Source organism: Misgurnus anguillicaudatus, chromosome 19 (assembly GCF_027580225.2).
Source record: "Misgurnus anguillicaudatus chromosome 19, ASM2758022v2, whole genome shotgun sequence".
Taxonomy (NCBI): Eukaryota; Metazoa; Chordata; class Actinopteri; order Cypriniformes; family Cobitidae; genus Misgurnus; species Misgurnus anguillicaudatus.
The window spans coordinates 43,459,239-43,485,117 of record NC_073355.2 but is presented as its reverse complement, the minus strand read 5'-3'; the positions used below and the strand labels follow the sequence as shown (position 1 = coordinate 43,485,117).

The window sequence follows — 25,879 nt, the reverse complement described above, 5'->3', positions numbered from 1 at the left end:
ACTTCTATTTTTACCAGAGTATTTTTTTAATACAAATATCTGTAAAATGTGCTACACAGGACCTTTAGTTATAATAAAGTGTCTTAAAGGTCTCTTTTTCTAATTTTAGACCCCTGTAGATGAGTAACTTTGTTAAACATAAACAATAGAAGGTTGACACTAATAAATAAAAGCAATTTTACAAAAAAGTACAGGAGCTATTTATTTTAATCAAACTGGTCAACCTTAAAACTTTAAAAACACAAAACCTTTGAAACAAACGATGATACAGAAGCCGTTTCTCAATCCTAAGGCTGCAGCCTTCCTGAGGTCACAATATTAACAATTATGAAGTTTACTATTATTCTCAGTTAATCGTAAATTGTTGTAATATGTTTATGACTTCCGAATGTAATGCTCAGTTAGGTTAAACCAGGCTCGATGACGTATGCAACCTGCATGAGACCTCCGGAGGCTGCAGCCTTCCGATTTACGCCCTGTCCCAAATGGCACACTCCGGACTTGTGGTCCTCCTCAGAGTCCACACTTTGATGACATCACGTAGTCCAGACTTTAGGGACCCTTGATGCGAGTCCACGTGGGTGCACCGGAGTCGTATTTTGGGACAGACTCGAGCATCACACCGGAAATAGGTAGAGAAGTTGCCCGTCAGTGTGAACTCCTCCCTTCCGTCGTCTGATTGGTCTGATTGCCCTTTCGCAAGGACTTCTGGGTTGGCAAAGTGCGTGAAGCCTGCTGCAGTGCGGGCTTCGCTGAAGACCGCATCAAGGGGGCAGAGGAGGCGCTGATGAGCACACTTCAAAGCGTAAAAATGACAGATGGGACACCCTACGGACTCGTAGACTAAGCGAGAACGCGCAATTTAAGGCTACGAGACCGAAAGTCCACATGAAGTGCGCCATTTGGGACAGGGCCTAAGAAACGTTCAGAGGTAACTTATTTCCTTGCCTTTTTTTCGGAACCAATATTGTTGCATCATCCCTCTCTCAGTCGCCACCAGGATTTTCTGCAATGGCGCTCGTTTTTCCTCTCATTTCTGTGAAAATTGCCGCTCCAAATCCACCAAGTAAACCGACGTGTATATGTTTGCCGCTTTGTTTCGCGTCACGCGAGTGACAGCCAAACATCGCAAATGAGAAGAAGAGAGGAGAGAAACGATCGGGTCTGATTGGTGAATGGCGAATACAATCATTCTTCGCCATCCGCCATTTGCGAACGGTCGGAAACACGTCCTTGTTGATACTTGGAAAGGAAGGAAAATGAATCTCTTTGTCATCTGACGTGCCGCCCGGTGTGGCCCTGTTGCGCGGGGACGGCGATTGTGGTTCCGTCCCGGGTTAGCATGGCGACGGCTGTGAGATACCCCCCTCCCACCTATTTTTTTTACATATCTGCATGTTTCACGTAGGTCACATTTTCAGGTCGGAAAATCCGGAATTCCGGATTAATCCGGAAAAATCACATCCCTGGTCTCATATCACCTTGTTATTTGTACAAGGTGTGACTATACAAATTCACAACACATAAATAGGAAAATGTTCGCGTTATTTTGTCACTAATTGGGAGCAGCACGCCAGCTGGAGCCACTCACCTCCAGTCTCCGTGCCAAGCCAAGCCAGCGGGGGCCGCATCAGACAGAGTCACAGCACGCACGGAGATGAGAAAGGCATATATGGACTGGGCGTGTTCCTTCAAAACCTTTTAACAGTGATAGTAATGCAGTAACTGTAATTTATTCATTTGTGACAAGAGTATGCAGCAAACCTAACCGCAAACCAACACAAACCTCAGTTTTTTGATAATTTTATGTTTTAAAAAGAATACAATATTGCATTTTTTATTTATTACAAATAAATGTAAACTGCTATAAAAAATTATATTTCCAGCTACAGATACTTCCGTTAAAAAAACGTCTTCTTTAAAACAAGACCAAAATTAGGCTTCTAGACCAAAAAAATGTCAGAGTGATATTAATTTGAAGGTGTAAATTATCTTTTCACGACCCCCCACTCAAAAAGAGCTGGACCAGTTAAAGGGTTAAGGTTAATTTTACTTCTGAAACTTTTTTACACTCATGGTTTGTCAACAGTTTCTGTGTGAATCCTTGCATGTATGTTAAGGCTACTTTTAACTCTGAAACTCTTTTCACACAAATCACACGTGTAAGGTTTCTCTCCAGTGTGAATTCTCATGTGAGTCTTAAGGGTATCTGAGTTTGTAAACCAGTTTCCACACTCATGGCACGCGTGTGGTTTCTCTCCGGTGTGAAATCTTGTGTGTCTCTTAAGGCTAGAATCATCTTTGAAACTCTTTCCACACAGATGACATGTGAACGGTTTCTCTCCGGTGTGAATTCTTATGTGTATCTTAAGGCTTGATTTAACTGTGAAACTCTTTTCACACAGATGACACTTGTAAGGTTTCTCTCCAGTGTGAATTCTCAAATGTGTCTCAAGGGTAGATTCAACTGTGAAACTCTTTCCACACAGATGACATTTGTAAGGTTTCTCTCCAGTGTGAATTCTCAAATGTTTCTCAAGGTTACTTGTAAATATAAAACTCTTTTTACACTTATGGCACACGTGTGGTTTCTCTCCAGTGTGAGTTCTCATGTGAGTCTCAAGTTTACTTTTAAATCTGTAACCCTTTTCACACAGATGACATGTGAACGGCTTCTCCTCGCTGTGAGTCCTATTGTGATCCTCAGGGCGTCCATCTTGACTGAAACTCTTTTCACACTTTATGTCTTCTGTTTTGAGAGTTCCTTCCTGTGAAACAATCTGATGTTTCTCATCCACTTCATCGTGACTCTCCTTTTTCACTTCTATCATATCTAAAATGAAGACAGTAAAGAGTTAAAATTAATAAACCAGAGTGATGCGTTTGAGATTGTATGACAAAAGCAGCATGTCATGTATCTGTTGTGTGTTATCTTTCATGTGAAGTACATTATGTCATTTATTATTTATTGTCAATTTCTGCTAATTGAAGCACTGCATGGAGAACACAGTCATTCAATCCCCTGAAGGTTGCTTTGGATAAAACTCTTTCAATATAATTCTACTGAAACTATTATGGATGCAGAACGTTATCATCTCATGAATTTATGTTTCTCAATACCAATTTTTTATGATTATTCTTAAACCATGAATAATAAAGATTGAAAAACAGACACCAACCTATTTGTTCTTCAGTTTCTTCAGTCTTTATTCTGCATGGTTGTGGATCTTTCATCTTCTCAAGCTCCTCTTTCACCAGCACCAACAATAAGTCATGAAGATTTCAGTTGTCACACATGAAGTGATTTCTCTGTGTGTTATTGGTGGATTGTTGTAGGAGGAGCTTCACTGAAGGTCTCAATCACTTTATAGGTGTGGCTGGAGATTTTAGAGAGACTTTGTCAGTAAAACATTTATAGAGAGATCTGTTTCAGGATTTAATATTTGTTTATGTCAGATACACTGTACAAAACTTAACCTTGTGCATCAATTAAAAAAAGTTACACATAGGGGACAAAAAGTGTCATAAAAATATTATAGATTTATATTTTTTTCCACTTTCACTGATGCCATTTTTTTAACCAGCATCAGCTCTTATCACAATGACCAAACATTCATTAATTTTAAGAATTTTAGCCCTTTAAATGCTGGTTTGTTTATATAATGCCACTGCGTTTTTTTATGAAAAAATATTTTTATTTTTATTTTCACTGTACTAAATGCTAAGCAGATTTTTTTTCTTTGATTATTACAGCCTTGGATATGTCAATGCCAACAACCTGCAAAAGAAGAAATAAACTAAATATTCTTCTCATCATTCACAAAAATAAAATATTGTGTATAGAAATGCAAGAAATACTAAATTATAAAGGAACTATGCAGTAAGAATAAAAATAAACAAAATATTCTTCTCCCTTTTTCAAAAAACTACAACATTGAATATATAGATACAAAAAATACTGAATAATAAAAGCTTTAAGCAGTAATAATAAATGTGTGTGTAACTGAAGCACAATGACACATACCTTGTCCAGGTTGTCGACACCTCCTTTGCAGCGGTTGTAATCTTGTGATTTCCAGTACAATATATATTTTTTTCATACAAACTGTTCACACACACACTCTGGTTTCCATGTTTTGTGGGGACATTTCATAGACGTAATGCATTTTATACTATACAAACTGTATATTCTATTCCCCTTACCTACACCATTCCCTAACCCCAACCATCACAGAAACCCTTCTACTACTTCACATTTTCAAGAAACATCATTCTGTTTGATTTATAAGCTTGTTTTCTCATGGGGACCTCAAAATGTCCCCACAAGGTCACAGAAATACTGGTATTCCTATCTTTGTGGGGACAATTGGTCCCCACAATGTGATAATTACCAGGTACACACACACACACATACAATGTTCAGTACACACATACAAACCACACTCTGACATCCTTTCCAACACACCCACACAATTATAGCTTCACAATATATCTAATTGGCTCTATAATATGCATAAGCCGAAAACAGCAGAAAACAACAAAGCGATAATTTGCTTTATATGCAAAACCTGAAAAAATGGCACCATCTGGTAAAAATAGTAAACATTTAAATTTTGAAGCCTTGCCAACAGAATGAAAGCCTGTTAACAAAGATCGCATCATTTTATAGTTGAATGGCTCCGGGATTAAAAATTGCAGTTTTAATGGGTTTCAATGGGGACATTTTTGTCCAAAAGGTCCTGAGAGAAAGTATTGTGTGTACCTAGTAGAAAATAGAATTTTTAAAGGAAAAGAAGGTGAAATATTAAAATTCCAATAAAAATACACCCCTGTGGCAAATTTTATGCAGTTAGCATTAACACAGGCAAAGTCATCAAAAAAACAAAACTGAAAAAGCCAAAAATGTCCTCAAGGATGCACAAGGGTTAAACTTATGCCTAGTCAAGATAAAAAATACAAAATTGAAATGACTTGTTGATTTTAAGTTAATTATACATAAGAATTTAAGTGCAAAAGGTGTAAATATTCATCTACTTATTTCTTTAACTGTATCATAAGAGAATCTGAATATGAGAAAAGGTTAGACACCAAAATTAATGTAACAATGTTTCATAAAACAACTTTAAAGTGTAATCAAATTGAAGTTGTTTAAGTCATAAAATTTAATGTGAAACAGATGTCAAAACTTGTTTTTACACCTGTGTGAACACGAGAGGAACCGACATACACTAAGGTGACCAGACGTCCCAGTTTTTCCGGGGACAGTCCCGTTTTTTGGTGTTCTGTCCCCGACTGAAGCTGTCCCCGGAAATGTCCCCGTTTTACAGCATGTCCAAAACAACCAGCAAATACACTGAAAAACACAATCAACATAGCGTTTGTAGTACCAGACCGGAGCAATCATGTAATTATTATTTTCACCAGCAGAGGGGGCCGCGAGCTACGTATTAAGGCCAGTTCACACTGGTCAGACAACTACTAGGGCTGTGTATCGCCAACAATTTCCGATACAATACGTATCCCGATACAAGGGCCCCGATACGATGCGCATCACGATACAAGACTATTTTAAATTACATTTTTGTTCTGAATTTAGTAACATTATTATTATTATTATTATCATCTGGTTATTGTACATTGAATAAGCAGTGTTGTAACAGTTGTGATTTTGCCATTCATTTATTAGCTTCTGGGGTAGCTCATAGAAATACTTAAAATCCCAGAGTTAGTACTTAACTTATGTTTTTTTTTAAAGCAGTTTTACAAAGATGGTGCCTTACTCTAGGCATTATATTTGTCTCTCATTATTCTATATCTATGAATACAGTCCCGGCGCCATGGGCGGGCTTTAGGGGGCCGGGCCCGCCCTGTGAGTCACTAGTGCCCGCCCTGGACGAACCTGCGGTCTCCCTTCACCTGTTCACCAGCTCCATGTTTTTATCAATAGGCCACTGTTATTAATTAGAAGTTATTGTTTTGTACATATATAACTCATGAATAAAAATAAAAATGTGTTTGGTCTGATTTAAAAATATATATATTTTAAACGAATTTGATTGGTTTGTCAGTAGTGAGCGCGGAAATGTTTGTTTGTTTGCCAAGCGCGCCACCGCTTAATGTTAAGACACGATTGAGTGCTGCTGCAGTGAGACTGACACGTTATGGTTCTGCTGTTATCTTTTACTATTTTCGCTGCTGGAACAACAAAAACAGTCAACATTGCGTGTAAAATGTAAGTGGCTTAATATTAATTACTTGTTTAGTGAACTGTCATTAAATCTGTCACATTTTCAACCGTGATGTGATGCTGCTTAACTGTATCATGTTATTAAAAAATCCACATTTTTACCGCAGTATGTTTAACCCACTTTGTTAACACACTTTGTGTTTGCTGTACTTATTTGTTTAACTTTGCGTTTTTACATTATGCACTTTCGGTCGCCATTGATTAAAGGATGCAGAATCATTATCCTGTTTTGGTGATTGTTATTGCCGTTTCTAATCAGACTATAGGGTACTTGTTCGGTCGAGCAAGTAAAATTCTCTTTCACTTGGCCTTTTAAAAAATCCACTTGTCTCTGATATTAACCGGACAAGCGTTGATGTCGAGCCCTGCGACGTGTTTTATTTGCGTTTAGATTGCTTCAGTAAGCTAGGTCCAATCTTTACGACTTCTCCGTTGTATTGCGTTAATGGAGAGGTATGTTAGTTCTTCCTCGCTTTTTTGTCCACTTAATTCATACTTAATGATATTATGCATTGCAGTGACGTTGCTCTCATTTGTGCCCCCCCTGAAAAATGAAATGCCCGTCTGTGAATTTGTGTCTGGCGCCGGGTCTGTATGAATATATCTATAAACATGTAGTCAGACTTAATACTATTTAATAGAAATCAGATTATTAATGTGACAGCTATAGTTTGAAGGAGCTCTGTATCTCTTCTCTAGACGTACACTTTTCACATGCAAATCTTTGTCGTGTTTCTTCTCAAATGCGTTAGTACTGTTTTATAATAGAGTGGCTAATAAAGCCCTTTGCAGTAGTATAGGCTAAGATATCTGCGCTTTCATACTGAATGCACGCAAGCGAGAGAGAGAGAGAGAGTGCGCAAGTACGCGGCTCGCTATACAGGCACGTGCGCCAGCAAGACAGACACGCAAAGTGAAAGTATACCCCGCTACATTTAACTCTACATGCCTACTCCGCGGGACACATGCGTCCTTTCCATATGGATCACGGATCAACAGCGATTCGTCACGTTACTTTTAAAAGTGCATCCGAATCGATACAGAAGGTGCTGTATCGATGCACGCATCGTCAGGCGTCCATGACGATGTATTGTCGTATCGATATTTTGAACACAGCACTAACAACTACCAACTCCAACAGACACCAACAGACCCAACAGACAACCACATTCTAAAGTCTCATTGACTTTGATCCAACAACTGCCAACAGGGGTTTCACACTGGTCAGACAGACTCCAACAGACGCGTCTGTTGGAGTCTGTCTGACCAGTGTGAAGTGGCCTTTACTTGCGCACACCACTGATTTAGCGATGAAGAATTTACTACGAGACACAGGACACACGAGAAAGCGTCATTATAATCAATCAAGTTATCATAAGATATGAAAAAAGTTATGGGGGTTTAAGGTACTAAATACTCATGTTAAATTAAAATAATAAACCAATGAAGTAAACTGATCACAGTATGTTACGGAGCATTTGTTTTGTGTAGGCTAAATGTGTTTACATTTTGCACTATTCCTTTTGTTCTTCACGTTTACAATGTTATGAAATGAGCTGAAGTAGTACCTTACAAGACATTTTTGATGGGGTATGTCTCTTTTGTAAAAAAACGGGAAAAATTTGATTTTTAGGATACAGAAATTGTTCAATTAATTGAATTAGAAACACTGCAAAAAATGACTTTCTTATTAGTATTTTTCTCTTGTTTTCAGTACAAATAGAAAAAAATTCTTAAGTCAAGAGGCATTTTCTTGATGGGCAAAATGACCTAAGAATATAAGTCTAATTTTTAGACCAAAATATCAAATTTGTGCTTAAAACAAGCAAAAATATCTACCACTACGTATGCTGCCTTCACGTGCTATGGGAAAGATGATATTTTCCATTTGTGAACTGGTATGTACCAGCGTGTTGTGTTCAAGTGCATTTTACATTTGTGAACTGGTATTTACCATTGCTTTTGTTGTCATTCAACCATTCACAACGTTGCTGCTGCTCTCCGCCATTTTGAAAAGGTCAAAGGTAATGTCATCTCGGCAACTCGGGCATCAAAATATTTTACGAGTTGCCCAGTGGAAAATACCACATGAGGGGTGTTCATGTGCATTTTCCAAGTGGGATTTTGGTATTTACCATAATTACGATAGCACGTGAAGGCAGCATTAATTCAAGGAAATTTTTTTTGCATGTTTTAAGCACAAATTCAATTAAATTTATTTTTTTGTCTTAAAGCTAAATTTTTCTTAGGGGATTTTGCTTATCAAGAAAATGCATCTTGATTTAAGATTTTTTTAGATATTTGTACTGAAAATAAGACAAAAATACAATTAAGTAAGAAGTCATTTTTAGCAGTGAATCCACAACAATAAAGAGAACAAACTTTTAAAAAACGTTTTGTCCACATTTTTTAATTCATAGATAACAACAAATGAAATTTTAATGATATTTTGACCATTTAACTAGGAAATGTCCCCGGTTTACCTTACAAAAATCTGGTCACCTTAACATACACTCAATGAAAGCCACCAAGTCATAAAAAAAGTTCAGAAAATGTATTCTAGCAGGATCTATTTAAGCATGATTTGTTTCATGGGTTTCAAACTTTAACGTATCAAAATGGTTTTAAAATTTTACCAGAGATGTAAAGTAATGAAGTACTTTTACTCAATACACCTGCATGAAATGTAGTGGATTTAAAATTATGATATTATAATATAACAAAGTTAAAGAAAAACACAAAGTAGACACTTGAAAATGTCCTTTTAAAAGCAACAGTACTTCACATCTGGATTTTACAAGCCTCATCCTATTCAAATCACAAACATTTGTGTAGCCCTTATCCTCCAAACTTACATGAAACAGTCCGATGTGATGACGAACCACCTCCTCGGGGTAGAAATTAGGGCTGTGTATCGCCAACAATTTCCCGATACGATACGTATCCCGATACATGGGCCCCGATACGATGCGCATCACGATACAAGACTGTTTTGAATTATATTTTTGTTCAGAATTTAGTAACATTATTTTTATTATAATTATCTGTTTATTGTACATTGAATAAGCAGTGTTGTAACAGTTCTGTTTTTGCCATTCATTCATTTATAAGCTTCTGGGGTAACTCATAGAAATACTTAAAATCCCAGAGTTAATACTTAAATTATGTTTTTTAAAAGCAGTTTTACAAAGATGGTGCCTTACTCTAGGCATTATATTTGTCTCTCATTATTCTATATCTATGAATATATCTATAAACATGCAGTCAGAGTTAATACTATTTAATAGAAATCAGATTATTAATGTAACAGCTATAGTTTGCAGTAGCTCTGTATCTCTTCTCTAGACGGACACTTTTTACATGCAAATCTTTGTCGTGTTTCTTCTCAAATGCGTTAGTACTGTTTTATAAGAGAGTGGCTAATAAAGCCCTTTTTTTTGCAGTAGTAAAGGCTAAGATATCTGCGCTTTCATACTGAATTCGTTGATTTTAAATACCCCGTGCGAGAGAGAGAGTGAGAGAGAGCGAGCGAGAGCGAGCAAGTACGCGGCTCGCTATGAAGACACGTGCACCAGCGAGACAGACACGCAAAGTGAAAGTATACCCCGCTAACTCTACTGTATGTAGCCTACTCCGCGGACACATGCGTCCTTTTTATATGGATCACGGATCAACAGCGATTCGTCACGTTTCTTTCAAAAGTGTATCTGAATCGATACGGAAGGTGCTGTATCGATGCGCGCATCGTCAGGCGTCCATGACGATGTATCGTCGTATCGATATTTTGAACACAGCACTAGTAGAAATACGGGCTGTTCTTCTGATTGTAGGCAATATTCTCGTTTTTAAACACTCACAGAAACCCCATGAAACGCTTAAATCGCGTCTTTTCTCCCCATACATTTCTCTCGTCTTGTTTCGTCTTCTTTTGTGGGTTTACTGGTGGGTTGTAAACCAACTTTAAAGGTGCACACCGCCACCTACTGTACTGGAGTGTGACAATGATAATCTGCATGATACTGGTTAAATTCGATTTATAGACGCGGTGTTTTTAAGAACATCATTATTGCTATTATTAACATATCCGTTTTTGTCCCTTCATTTAAAATATTAACCATTGTGAATTTTTAAAATCTCTTGTACTCCTCTAATTTATGATATTCTTACCTGCTGATACCTCACATAAAACTTATCTTTGCATTCTTGTTTATAGTGATTTCCTTCCACCTTATCAAACTTACTGTTGATATTACGTTGATATTATTTAGTTGAAGTGCTTCTTTGGTCATTTGATCTACCATCTCATTACCATGAATCCCAACATGGGCTGGTACCCAAAAAAAAAAAAAAAAAAAAAATTACCATTATTCCCACATTCTTTAGTCTATTAAACTATTAAACTTAGTCTATATAAACTTATCAAAATTTCTGTCAATATATACTTTCTGCATGATTGAGTTCATGATTTAACAGAGACGCCATTTAATCTGAACATATAAAACCTCCTTAACAGATCCTCAATCCATTAAAGAGTCATCCTCTGTTTGTGCTACCTCCCCCCTTTTTTTGTATTTTTATTTACTTAATTTTTTTTCTTCTTCCTTCCTCTATTCTAACCGAATGAATTTATCTAAATGTATCTATTAATTGGATTACCTACTGCTAAACATGTATGCATTACCTTAAATAACCCCTCATTCTTTACACACACATACACTTACAACATGATATGTATGGGCAATGGCTGTATTTATTGTTTGTTTGTCTTATCTGTTTTCTGTTTTGTTCTATTCATTGTTATTCACCACATGTAAATAGAGTCACTTTCTGTGTGCACTATATAAAAAAATAAAAAAAAGAGTCATTTGTATAGCCGCTAATTCTGCAGTGTACACATCTCCCTTTGTTTCCATACTTAAAGGGCGTTTTGCAGGTAAAATTTTTCAACGAATTTGTGCAATTTGCTTGTTGATAATAAACATTTAGACTGTTATCCATTGTATTTTATGTTGTTGGGTATCACAAAACCCGAAAAAGTATGAAAAAGTACAGCAATTTGCAATGATTCTCCTTTCCCTCACAACGCACTGTATGACGTCACGCTGGGGAGAGAATTGACCAAAGCCGCCTTGAGAGCATTGAGAATGACTATAGAAAGACGAGTAAAGTACAGTTCTGATAGCGCAGATAATAGATAAATACATACATACATACATACATACATACATAGATAGATAGATACATAGATAGATAGATAGATAGATAAGATAGATAGACAGATAGATAGACAGACAGACAGATGGATAGGCTAGTATAGAGAGATAGGCAGACAGCCAGATAGCATAAGGTTAGCATATCTTCGTGTAGAAAGTAAACAAACAATTAACATACTCGTGCATGCTGGCTTGAGGGGGTCCATGATCCTCCCTGAAATGGGTGTAACTTTATGCGATCTTCAGCACAAACGGTTTTGGCAGCATGTCTCTAATCCTTGAAGGTGAGTGAAGCACGTCACGTCTGTTCGCGGGGACCAGCGACCCAAACGCACTCACTTTCTTACAGCCAGTAGCGGAATGGCAATCGAGAGAGTCGGGACTTTCCCGGGCCGATCTGATAATAGTTATACATTTCGAGTTATATTAGCAACACCGTCTGGCGGCGTGATGTGCGCCGGTTCCCGCAGCCCGCTGGTCAAACTGTGCAGGCAGCCTCTCTGCTCAATAAAGTATATAAAAGTGCTCAACCTGTTCGGCAGGTCCAAACATGTACAGGATTTATAAAAATACGGTGATCAATGAGCGGATCCTCCTCAAATGGCAAAGTCTGTTGTGATGTAAAAAGCCGCCGAACGCCTGTTTATTACAGTATGTATGCGGTCGGATCCGTGTGTGTTGCAGCTGCTGACTGCTGCTGCGTATAAAATGATCGTGTGATTCGTTATAATCGCATAAACAATATAACAAAGCATCCTTTTATTTCACAAAACAATATATTTTGAGATATTATTTGATAGACTAGTAAGTGTGGATTAAGGATGTTTAAAAATCTCTAGCCTGGTGGTCAGGACATGAATGGATCAAATCAGCAGATTTGCGAAGTTTTATTTATCTCCACATATATCATAAATAATAATTAGCAAGGTAACTTTGCAGTATAACACATTATATATTTACTACGATGTATATATGATTTCCAAATTATATACGTAAGTATTAAACAGCAATAAATGTCTCATCTATCTCTATGGCTCTGGCTGAGTCTTTCTCCACTTCTCCCCAACGTGACGTCATCGCAGAATTGCGTTAAAAAAACCGTTAATACCAAAAACGTAAAAAAAGTGGTCTTTAAGACCATTTTTGAGACATTTTAAAAATTATACACATATCTTGAGTGATTTATGTACCCATTAATCGACAGTGGTGGTTAACCTGCAACATACACTTTAAATATCTAGAAAAGATGCATTATTGTAGTTGCCATTTTTAATGGTTACAATTTTATTGGTGTGTGTGTGTGTGTGTGTGTGTGTGTGTGTGTGTGTGTGTGTGTGTGTGTGTGTAAGAGCTCAAGTATACAGTATGTCACTGAGATTGTGCCTGTGAAAACTAAAGTCTCAAATCTAATAGTGAGATAAAGAGCTTCACACATTTCAAGCATTCCTTTCACTATATGATCTCAACCGCTGACATGATCTTACTCAGTCAATATTTAAGTTATCAAGTTTATATTTTCACAGAATGTAATATATACAAATATATACTTGTGATGGGGTTTCACAGGCAGGGTCACAATGATTTGGTGTATGAAGATAAAGGTTTTTTGGGTTAAGGTTCATACACACAATATAAAGTTTGTTTAATCTTTGTTTAAGAAAGTTGTATTTTCTCTGAATATTTGATTACAGTACTATATTTTTAAATTAAATTTACATTTGCACAATATTATATATATATTATTATATACATCAAATAAAAAACAAACACCAAAAAATATTTTTGAAATCTATGAACAATGGCCCTCATTTATCATTCTTGCGTAGAAACGGGCGTATATGTTGGCGTAAGATTATGCTTACACTCCTCTCACCGCCTGATTTATGGAACTGTGCGTACCGTTGATATTCAGGTGTACGCAATATCTGCCCTTCATAAATGCCGCGGCTGAAAACGATCGTCATTAGAATAACACGCCCCTATATATTCAAGTCTCCGCCTCCCCCACCCCCTCATTTTACGCCATTGACACACGAAAGACGGCAAAGAAGAGAATCTGGGAAGTGAAAAGAAACAAAATTGTTTTATTTGGGAGTTTAAAGAGTGGGATTACAGACACAATTGGATGACAATTTGTAATATTCTTCTTATTATTTTTATTATTAATTGATATTTAGAAGAATAATTATTTATTATTATTATTATTTACTGTTGCCTACATCTAAATTCTATGTCTGCATAATGGTTCAGTTAATTTTTTTTAAATAATATTTTAAAATGATGTAGTAACTTTTGTAGTGTGTTGTTCTGTATTTACATACAGTTGTTTGTTAGCTGTATCTTAGATCCAGTTTGATACGGAGCTCCGGATATAATTCAAATTAACAATTTGTTTCCACGACATCCACATGTTTTACTACGCTAATTCATAATTTGAAATAATAATAATTGTAATAGTAATTACGAAATATTATAATAATTAATTCCAAGGAACAAACTGTTGAATATTGGGAACAAATTCTAAATTTATGGCCATACTTTAGACTAAATAAGAAAAAGGAGTGTCCATAATGTTGCATAAAAGATAATTCGTGGCCATGATTTTGTCCGCATGTCATCATGATCGGATTTATGGCTCCATTCACTCATTTTACCTTACCTCATCTGTATTTATTTATCATCGAATGGTATGTAACTAGCTTACCTTTTGATGCATTATTACCATGTTTTCGTAGCACATACTTGTGCTTTCTTGCAATGTGCCGCTTCAGATTCCAGGATGAATATTTGCTTTTACAGTCTCTCCGCAGTCCCTTTCAATATTTTCTTCCTCTCCAATCTTAACTTTGATTTTTACTTTACATTTATGTATAAGGGTTGAATTCCATAACTTATTGCTAGACGTTTTTACAGATTCTCGAACTGGCAAATTATCAAAGGGCGTTCTGGGTTCAACGAGCGGTCGGAAAAAGGCGCTCTGATGGTATTACCGCACCGCTCAACGCTCCGATCCGCTCACGTGCTCTGCCCTGAAACGGCTCGCAACTTAAGGAATACATATGCATACAAATCAAATGCTTTGGTAAAATCACACAAATTAAACATTGAAGTTCATGTTGCAAAAAAAAAAAAACTTAAGTTAATAAATACTATTGTTGTTGTTGTTTTTTACAGTGGGTCATAATATATCATATACTATTTTAGTTGGTCAGTGCGTTTTGTTGTGTTAGGAATTTTCTTCTGTGCATTTCCTAACTCAAAACGTGCGTACATCACCTCCTGAGCAGGCGTAGGATTTGAGCGTGCCGTACGCCAACGTCCATATTGATAAATCTCAAAGTCACCGTGGTTTTGGGTGTACGCAAGGTGTACGCTGGAAATTTGGTGTACGCACTTTTGATAAATGAGGGCCAGTGGCCCTCATTTATCATTCTTGCGTAGAAACGGGCGTATATGTTGGCGTAAGATTATGCTTACACTCCTCTCACCGCCTGATTTATGAAACTGTGCGTACCGTTGATATTCAGGTGTACGCAATATCTGCCCTTCATAAATGCCGCGGCTGAAAACGATCGTCATTAGAATAACACGCCCATATAAATTCAAGTCTCCACCTCCCCCACGCCCTCATTTTACGACATTGACACATGGAAGACGGCAAAGAAGACAAACCGGGGAAGTGGAAAGAAACAAAATTGTTTTATTTGGGAGTTTAAAGAGTGGGATTAAAGACACATTAATAATTGCATGACATTTTGTAATATTTGTATTATTATTTTTATTATTAATGATATTTAGAATAATAATTATTTATTATTATTATTATTATTATTTACTGTTGCCTACATCTTAATTATATGTCTGCTTAATGGTTCGGTTAAGTTTTTTTTAAATAATATTTTAAAATGATGTAGTAACTTTTATAGTGTGTTTTTCTGTATTTACATACAGTTGTTTGTTAGTTAAGATCCAGTTTGATACGGAGCTCCGGATATAATTCAAATTAACAATTTGTTTCCACGACATCCACATGTTTTACTAGGCTAATACATAATTTGAAGTAATAATAATTGTAATAGTAATGACGAAATATTATAATAATTAATCCCAAGGAACAAACTGTTGAATATTGGGAACGAATTTTATATTTATGGCCATACTTTAGACTAAATAAGAAAAAGAAGTGTCCATAATGTAGCATAAAAGATAATTCGTGGCCATGATTTTGTCCGCATGTCATCATCATCAGATTTATGGCTCCATTCAACACAAACATTTTAATTTACCTATTCATGTGTAGCTATTTATTTATCATCGAATGGTATGTAACTAGCTTACCTTTTGATGCATTATTATCATGTTTTCGTAGCACATCCTTGTGCTTTCTTGCAATGTGCCGCTTCAGATTCCAGGATTAATATTTGCTAACTTTTACAGTCTCCGCACTTCCTTTTAATGTTTTCTTCCTGTCCAATCTTAACTTTGTATTTTACTTTACATTTATGTATAAGGCTTGAATTCCACAACTTATTGCTAGACGTTTTTATAGATTCTCGAACTAGCAAATTATCAAAGGGCGTTCTGGGTTCAACGAGCGGTGCTGAGCGAGCGGACTTTTTAGAAAGGCGCTTTGGTAATATTACCGCACCGCTCAAGGCTCCGCTCCGCCGTAACGTCAGGTAAAGCGCCCAGGCTCTCAACTGAAGGAATACATATGCATACAAACAGTGGCGGTCCTGGCAAGATTTACGCCCTGGGCGAACCATCCCTTCGCCGCCCCCAGAAAAAAAAATTACCCCCAAATGCCGCCACCAACATGTATTATTTTATTATATATAATCTTAAATACAAAAAGGTAACAAGAACAGAGAAAAACAAGATAAATAAATGTAATACAGTACACACACACACACACACACACACACACACACACACACACACACACACACACACACACACACACACACACACACACACACACTGTTGGCCATGGCTGCTGTGTAAGTATCTGACTCCTCATTTTTGCCAGTGGGTGCTCTAACTCCAAAATATTTCAGAAGTGCCCCTGAATTTACAATTAAGATACAATATGTAAGTTAGATACACTTACATCACACATGCATCAGTTACCCAATTAAAATGACCATAACACATATTTTATTAGTTTATAGGATGTTAACAAATGCTAAGCATACACTACAAATTATTTAAAAAGCTATCACTCTGTAGCTTACACAATGGCATGTCAATTTATATTAGAAGTTATTTAAGTTCACATACAGCGTATATAGCAATAAAAAAGGACACAGTCAGGAGGTCTGTGTGAGTTTGCACTTGTTGTGTTGCAAACACAAACTAGACTGTGTGTTGCCTATGGGTGAATTTAGTTGCATGACATGGTGCCTCAATTCTAATATATTGCTAGTTCAGCAAAACTAAAACCAAAAAAAACAGTCGTGTTCTGTGGCTAATAGCAAAGCAATAAGCTCCGGGACGGATCCGCAACGGATCCAGACCGGAGCTGTCGGCTTCGGAGCAGATCCGTTGCAGATCCGTTCCGGAGCCTATTGCTATCATTAGCAAGAGGGCGAGGCTAATATAAATAACGTTAGCCTATTTCCTACTGTCACTCACGTCGTCACTCATAAATCGACATACCTTTATCTTTATAATTTTTCCTCATCTTCTTTTCTTCTTTTTCTGATCTGGGCAACTTATGGCTTCTTTGGTCTTTTAATTCGATCCATGGCATGATGATGATGAAGACTCGACATCATTAACTTTGCATTACATTTTGCCAACAACAACATCCGTTCGCCCGTCAATCAACCGGAGTCACGTGACGCGAGTCACGTAGATGACTCTACAGATTTTTTTTCACAAAATCCAATTGATAACATGTTCGTAGGTATATGGGTCTATGTTAATTTTAGGAATGAAAAATACAATTTATGTGGAAGCAGACGCAGCAGTTTGTGTTGTGTGGCCTCTGGCCTGGGATCAGTCTATCCCTCGCTCGCCCCCTATTAGCAAGCGAGCGATTTGCAGTCGCAAGTTGGCCCGCCCCTTTCTCCCGTGCCTCTGACACGCACACAACCTGTGTATGACTCTCAGCACTAATTTGACATGGAAATGAGCGTTAGTCTAAAAAACCGCTTTGATGTTGTTTTTTTTTTTTTTTTTTGAATGCGCTCGTGCGCCCTCACGTAGATTGCGCCCTGGGCGTTCGCCCACATGGCCCATAGCAAAAACCGGCCCTGCATACAAATCAAATGCTTTGGTATAAAGTCTCTCAAATTAAACATTGAAGTCCATGTTGCATAAAAATAAACACTGAAGTTTGTAATTATTATGTTTTTTTACAGTGGGTCATAATTATATCATATATTTTAGTTTGTCAGTGCGTTTTGTGGTGTTAGGAAGTGTTTGCGCATTTCTGCACTAACTCAAAATGTGCGTACACCACCTCCTGAGCAGGCGTAGGATTTGAGCGTACCGTACGCCAACGTCCATATTGATAAATCTCAAAGTCACCGTGGTTTTGGGTGTACGCCAGGTGTACGCTGGTATTTTGGTGTACGCACTTTTGATAAATGAGGGCCAGTGTGTTTAAGAGTGTCATCTTAAAGCTACAGACATTGTAGGTCTCTGACTAAATAACTGATAAAAAAAATCCCAAGCTTACTAAAATGTTTTGAACAGCTCAAAGTGCCGATTTGATCCAGATCAAAACCCAGATTGGATTTTGTGATCTAAATTCACAATACATTTTTTGTTTTGTTTTGAACAATCCATTTTGAAATTTTGATCTAATCCGATAGCCGAAATCCAAATGGATTGCTTTTGAACAACTTCCCTCAACTCCTAGACATTTAAAGGCTAATAGGGACCATAACATAATATTTTTATTAAAAACCCAAAACAGTTTGAAGAATATTCAGGATAGCAAAGATGCAGCCTTTCATCGCCTCTAGAAAGATCAAAGATGATCTAAAATGATCTGTGAGTGCTGTGATATCTGATTGAAGTTAACCTGTTTGCAAGCCCCTATAAAAAGCAGCATTGTTGAACACAAGTGTTTCAACATTAAGACAACGACACCAAACACCAAAGCAATGAGGCAAAATCTTGGTTCCAGACAAAAGGATTGAGGTAATGGAGTGACCAGCTGAATCCCATGATCTCAACTCCATTGAAAACTTGTGGGGTTACAATAAAAATGCAGTTTTTGATGCAAAACCTTAAAATTGACCGGAACTATGGATCCTTGGGCTGAAATATCTGTTTCTAGATGACAGAAGTTGGTTGACTTGTTTTGACACAGATGTGCAGCAGTTATCAACAACAATGGTTATGCAACTAAAATTAGTAATTTAATAGCTTAAAGTGATGTTAAATCTGTGTCTAAAGAGAAAAATGTTGACATAATATTATTTCTTTGATTCCATTTAAAACAACAAGACAGACTTGATAAATTAGTAATGCATTGAATGTATAATGATTTCAATACATTTGAAATAAGGAAATAAACTATAACAAAATGTTATGCACTTTATTTACTTTTATTAGTACACTGCTATTTTCTGAACACAAGTTTAAACACAGATATAATAGTTTTCTGTGTGAGAAAAACAGATTCAAAGCAAGTGAGAGTAATTTAGTACTGGGGTCAGCATCTCATAGTCAATAATCAAAAACACATTTCTAAAAAGATCTCATGTAATTAAAAAAAATCATGAAATAAAACACTGCGAGGTGGTTTCCTGAACAGAGATTAGCTTAAAGGAATATTCCATTTTCTTAAAAGAAAAATCCAGATAATTTACTCACCACCATGTCATCCAAAATGTTGATGTCTTTCTTTGTTCAGTCGAGAAGAAATTATGTTTTTTTTTTTAGGAAAACATTGCAGGATTTTTCTCATTTTAATGGACTTTAATAGAGCCCAACATTTAAAGGTAGGGTAACACATCTTGAAAAATGCTAACGGTAGCCCCCTAGCAATGAAATCCCGATCCCACCCTCAAGTCAAATCGCCATCCAAAGTCACGCCTCTTTCCAAACACATGAACACGCACAGATCAGACGGTCACATCTCATGTCTCATTCAGCAGTGAGAAAACTTTGCAGTACAAAGTGAATAACACTTCCAAAATAACCAACATAAACAACTGGTTTACATCAGAGTTAGTTTAAGCACATGTTTGGTTGTGTAGACGTAGTAACTATATCGTTATGCTAATTCGTAAACGAACACAAATTTCATAAGCAACAAAATGTTTCATCAAAGTAGAATATCTGAATCCATCTCAGTACAATAATATCGCGTACCTACCTTACCAAAATAAACAGTGCCACGACCCTTTCAGACCCTTTGCCTCCTGCAGCTGTTTCATCTCGTGGTAAAGCAGTAAAGTTACCGATGTTAATTTGGGTTTTTGCTGTTGTTGTTATAAAAGATGTCTTTCGTTGTGTGGCTCCTGTGTAGGTTGTCAATTCAGCAGAAACGTTTGCTGTTCTCACTGTTTCCGATGACGTATGGTGTCTGCGTGGACTCGCTGCGCGGTGGGAATTCAAATTACGCTTATGTATGAGGGACAAAAAAGGAAACGTCCGTTCGGACCGAAATCTATGATTTGTTGAACATTTTTTGGTCCTACGCCTTTCACAGATGACATAAATTTCTACAAATACATTTAAACAACTTAACACAGTGATTGCTATCAGGATGTGAGGAGACTTTTAACCAGCATAACTAAAAATGTTTCAGGATCAAATCTGTTACCCTACCTTTAATACTTAACTCAACACTTAACAGTTTTTTTCAACGGAGTTTCAAAGGACTATAAACGATCCCAAACAAGGCATAAGGGTCTTATCTAGCGAAACGATTGTCATTTTTGACAAGAAAAATAAAAAACATACTCTTTTAAACCACAACTTCTCGTCTAGGTCCGGTCCAGCGTGACCTAACGTAAATGCGTACTAGTGACGTAGGGAGGTCACGTGTTACATATATAAAACGCACATTTGCGGACCATTGTAAACAATAAACTGACACAAAGACATTAATTAGTATCAGTTGACATACAACAACATAAGAACGGTCCTCTTTCAACACACTTGTAAACACTGGGGCGGAGTTTCGCGTTCGTCCTCTGTGACCTCTTGACGTCATGACGTATTGCGTAGGGTCGCGCTGGCGCATCACGACCGGATCTCGACGAGAGGTTGTGCTTTAAAAGTGGATATTTTTTATTTTTATTGTCAAAAATGACAATCGTTTTGCTAGATAAGACCCTTATGCCTCGTTTGGGATCGTTTAGAGTCCTTCAAAACTCAGTTGAAAAAAACGGTTAAGTGTTGAGTTAAGTATTAAATGTTGGGCTCTATTAAAGTCCATTAAAATGAGAAAAATCCTGCACTGTTTTCCTCAAAAAACATAATTTCTTCTCGACTGAACAAAGAAAGACATCAACATTTTGGATGACATGGTGAGTAAATTATCTGGATTTTTCTTTTAAGAAAATTGACTATTCCTTTAAACCGGGACTACACTTTAGTTTAATTAGGAAATATAACTAAAAACATTACTTTGTGTGTGCATTTTGAGGACAAAACAACTGGCACTTATGTATTCTAATCCCTGTCTGGGAAACCGCCCCTGTATAGGTTTTAACTATTTGAAGAGGGTCTGGGGTCTTATAGACCACCAAAAAATAACATAAAAACAGAAGAGCAGTAACAAAGTAATGCTTGACACATCAGAACTGTTATAACAATCGAAACACATGTGAATTTTTAGGTGTAATTTCAAGCTTAGCAGCCCCTGCGTGCCAATGTTTATTCTTGTGAAAAACTCTTTCCCATAAGCAGTATACAACTAAAGCCCGGTACATCCCAAAAGATAATTGGGCTGAATTTGGTTAGCTTAGCTTAGCACAAAGTCTGGAAGTGAATGGCTCCAGCTAGCATACTGCTCCCAATAAGTGACAAAATAATGCAACATTTCTCTATTTATGTGTTGCGATTTCCACAGTCACAGCGCGCACAAATAACAAGGTGACACGAGACACAGCCATCCCCCAACAGTCTACATACTAGGAACTACACTCTCAGAAGGTGGGGCACTGCTACGTGGGCGGAGTATAGTTCCCAGTATGTATACTGTTAAAAGATGGCTGTCTCTCATATCAGCTTGTTATTTGTACACGATGTGACTATACAAATCACAACACATAAATAGAAAAATGTTTGTGTTATTTTGTCACCTTTTAGCAGTGAAAGTAATGCAGTAACTGTAATTTATTCATTTGTGACAAGAGTATGCAGCAAACCAACACAAACTTTAGTTTTTTGATAATTTTATGTATTAAAAAGTATACAATATTGCATTTTTTTATTTATTACAAATAAATGTAAACTGCTATAAAAAAAAATATTTTCACCTACAGATACTTCCGTAAAAAAAACATTAAAGTGTCTTCTTTAAAATAAAACCAAAAAAAATGCCAGAGTGATATTAATTTGAAGGTGTACATTATCTTTTCACCCCCCCTCAAAAAGGGCTGCATCGGTTAAAGGGTTAGGGTTATTTTTACTTCTGAAACTTTTTTACACTCATGGTTTGTGAAGAGTTTCTCTCTGGTGTGGATCCTTGCATGTATGTTAAGGCTACTTTTAGCCTTAGGTTTCTCTCCAGTGTGAATTCTCATGTGTGTCTTAAGGGTACCTGAGGTTCTAAACCGGTTTCCACACTCATGGCACGCGTGTGGTTTCTCTCCGGTGTGAATTCTTGTGTGTCTCTTAAGGCTTGAATCATCTTTAAAACTCTTTCCACACAGATGACATGTGTAAGGTTTCTCTCCGGTGTGAATTCTCAGGTGTAACTTAAGGCTGGATTTAACTGTGAAGCTATTTCCACACAGATGACACGTGTAAGGTTTTTCTCCGCTGTGAATTATCAAATGTTTCTTAAGGGTACCTGAGGTTGTAAACCGGTTTCCACACTCATGGCACGCGTGTGGTTTCTCTCCGGTGTGAATTCTTGTGTGTCTCGTAAGGTCACTTGAAGATTTAAAACTCTTTCCACACTGAAGACATGTGTAAGGTTTCTCTCCAGTGTGAATCCTCATGTGTGTCTTAAGGGTAGATTCAACTGTGAAACTCTTTCCACACAGATGACACTTGTAAGGTTTCTCTCCGGTGTGAATTGTCATGTGAGTCTCAAGTTTACTTTTAAATCTAAAACTCTTTTCACACAGATGACATGTGAACGGCTTCTTCTCGCTGTGAGTCCTCTTGTGATCCTCAGGGCGTCCATCTTTACTGAAACTCTTTTCACACTTTATGTCTTCTGTTCTCAGAGTTCCTTTCTGTGAAACATTATGGTTTATTTTTACAATCTGATGTTTCTCATCCACTTCAGTGTGACTCTCCTTTTTCACTTCTATCATGTCTTTAATGAAGACAGTAAAGAGTTAAAATTAATAAATCAGAGTGACAAAACACTTTTGAGATTGTATGAGAAGCAGCATGTCATGTATCTGTTGTGTGTTATCTTTCATGTGAAGTAAATTATGTCATTTTTATTGTCAATATCTGCTCTTGTAGTTTAACTGTAGTAGAGCATTGCATGGAGAACAAAGTCATTCAATCCACTGAAGGTTGCTTTGGATAAAACTTTTTACCAGGGGCCCGTTCTTCGTCCGTCGCTTATTACATCCGAGATCAAATGACACATCCGAGATGTTTAGATATCGCTAATTATGATCTCGCTTATTTGGTTCTTGGAACACAGTATGGCAGGATTGAATTATCTGAGATCACTGCGCACCCATTTTTTAACCCCTGCAGTCTGAGAGCTATTGATGAAAGGTTGTGAAATTTTTATGTGACTGAATTTAAAAACCCAGTTAAAGCCACTTTAGTACATAAATCACCATAAATAATGAAACATTTTCTGTAAAAATACAATCTCTTTACTATGCTTGTCAAAAATTGAAATTAATGATTGTAATTAAATTTTGATGCTCCTAAAGTACTTTAAGTCTCTTTTAAAAACAGTTAAAAATTCTATTTTGTCTGTTTGTAATAGCAACTTAAAAAGCAGAATAAAAAACACAGGGGGTAGTCCTGCATCTTCATATAATGTGCTGGCAGGAGTAATGTCTCTAAACTGATTGATTGTGCAGATCATCTCTGGAGGCAGCTGCTCTCTTAAACCCACATCCAATGCAACAATTTAATTTCTGATAAATAAAATTCAAATTGTAGTTTATTAGAAGATTGTGTTTTCCTCTCTTTTGTGCAGTTGTAGATAATACACCAACACTTTCAGCAGTTCTCAAGAATGTGTTAAATGAAGTATGATGTGCAGTAAGGGAATGTAAATGTTATTCTACATCAAAAGATTATAAAGTGCAACTGTTTCTGAGCAATCCACATGACAGTAAAGAAATCCTCTCAGACGACAGTCCTTTAGAGAAACTATATGCAAGTGGTTAAATAAGTTTACTTCAATTACATTATTCTTATATATGTGAAAGATATGTGAAAATATGTGCAAAAAAACGTATTTGGTTATTTTGGTCATTTTTGTCAGGAAAGGGACAGGGTAACATATTTGTAGACAATGATTTAAAGATAGAACAGATAGAAATTACTAAACAAAAACCCTTTCATGCATGACATTGTAAGCTACTTGACAATCTAAAAACAAAATTAAAATATGAGATTAGTTTATTCAAATAAAAATTATTTCACACTGAGTAATAGTCTTTATTGTACATAACATCTATTAGTGCTGGGTATGATTGATTGCTGTTTTTATTAACGAAAATTCAAACAAATTTAAAATGAATGTGATCAGCATGTTTGTCTTCTCATTCATTTAATAATAATAATCAAAACACTTGTTACACAAAAACTAATTGCACAACTTCAGAAAAAGCGTCAGACTGCGTCAGACTTTCCGTATCACATCCGCTTAAAAAGGTTACAAACTAATCTTGTTTACATGAAATAAGCCTGCTCCCGAGCAGGTTTGATCTTACGGACCTGTTGCTATGACAGCAAGTCTAGGATGAGCTTCGAAGAACCAAATAATTCAAGATCATGCCAAATCGTCAACAATCAAATCCAGCTAACCGAGTTAGCGACGTACGAAGAACGGGCCCCTGATGTTTCAATCTAATTCTACTGAAACTATTATGGATGCATAAAGTTATCATCTCATGGATTTATGTTTCTCAATACCAATTTTTTATTATAATAAAGATTGAAAAACAGACACCAACCTATTTGTTCTTCAGTTTCTTCAGTCTTTATTCTGCACGGTTGTGGATCTCTCATCTTCTCGAGCTTCTCTCAGATTTCAGTTTTCACACATGAAGTGATTTCTCTGTGTGTTATTGGTGGATTGTTGTAGGAGGAGCTTCACTGAAGGTCTCAATCACTTTATAGGTGTGGCTGGAGATTTTAGAAAGACTTTGTCAGTAAAACATTCATAGAGAGATCTGTTTCAGGATTTAATGTTTATGTCAGATACACTGTTAAAAGCTTAAACTTATGCCTACCCTAGTCAAGATAAAAAAATACAAAATTTAAATGACTTGTTGATTATAAGTTAATTATACTTAAGAATTTAAGTGCAAAAGGTGTAAATATTCATCTACTTATTTCTTTAACTGTATCATAAGAGAATCTGAATATGTGAAAAGGTTAGACACCAAAATTAATGTAACAATGTTTCATAAAACAACTTTAAAGTGTAATCAAATTGAAGTTGTTTTTAGTCATAAAATTTAATGTGAAACCTTTTAGATTTCAAAACTTGACCTGTGTGAACACGAGAGGAACCGACATACATTCAATGAAAGCCACAAAGTCATAAAACAGTTCAGAAAATGTATTCTATCAGGATCTATTCGTTTCATGTGTTTTAAACTTTAGCGTATCAAATTTTATTTAAAATTTTATCAGAGATGTAAAGTAATGAAGTACTTTTACTCACTACTCCTGCACTATATCAACGTGTATGAAATATAGTGGCTTTTAAAGTATTGTGTTATATTATAATATAGTAAAGTAAAAGAAAAACACAAAGTAGATACTTGGAAATGTCCTTTTAAAAGCAACAGTAATTCACTTCTGCATTTTACAAGCCTCATCCTATTCAAATCACAAACATTTGTGTAGCCCTTAAACTTACATGAAACAGTCCGAAGAAATAACGAACCACCTCCTCGGAGTAGAAATACGGGCTGTACTTCTGATTGCTAGTGATGGTCGCTTTCGAAGCACTGCTTCATGAGGCTTCGAAACATTTACGAATCTTTTGTTTCGAATCAGTGGTTCGGAGCTTGTTTCAAACTGGCCCAAGTCACGTGATTTTAGCAAACGAGGCTTCATTACGTCA

General features: G+C 36.5%; 2 protein-coding genes across 5 annotated transcripts in view; one reads left to right on the top strand and one right to left on the bottom strand.

Annotated features, from left to right (window-relative positions):
• Positions 1 to 25,879, top strand: part of LOC129425993 (E3 ubiquitin-protein ligase TRIM39-like) — a 315,525-nt gene that overhangs the window by 106,885 nt on the left and 182,761 nt on the right. The gene's annotated exons all lie outside the window — the stretch shown is intronic.
• The window catches only part of LOC129436682 (uncharacterized), a 75,699-nt gene continuing 51,504 nt past the window's right edge, over positions 1,685 to 25,879 (bottom strand). The window contains exons 1-3 of one of the 4 annotated variants that reach the window (XM_073857716.1): positions 25,673 to 25,733; positions 3,180 to 3,377; positions 1,685 to 2,833 (exon numbers count right to left, since the gene is read on the bottom strand). In XM_073857716.1, the coding sequence (XP_073713817.1) occupies positions 2,073 to 2,833; positions 3,180 to 3,234 (816 nt within the window). In that variant the 5' untranslated portion in view covers positions 3,235 to 3,377; positions 25,673 to 25,733 and the 3' untranslated portion in view covers positions 1,685 to 2,072. Of the gene's footprint in view, positions 2,834 to 3,179; positions 3,378 to 9,102; positions 9,159 to 22,017; positions 22,919 to 24,758; positions 24,931 to 25,672; positions 25,741 to 25,879 lie in introns of those variants that run through there. The other 3 variants (XM_073857715.1, XM_073857713.1, XM_073857714.1) reach the window with 3 other exon arrangements.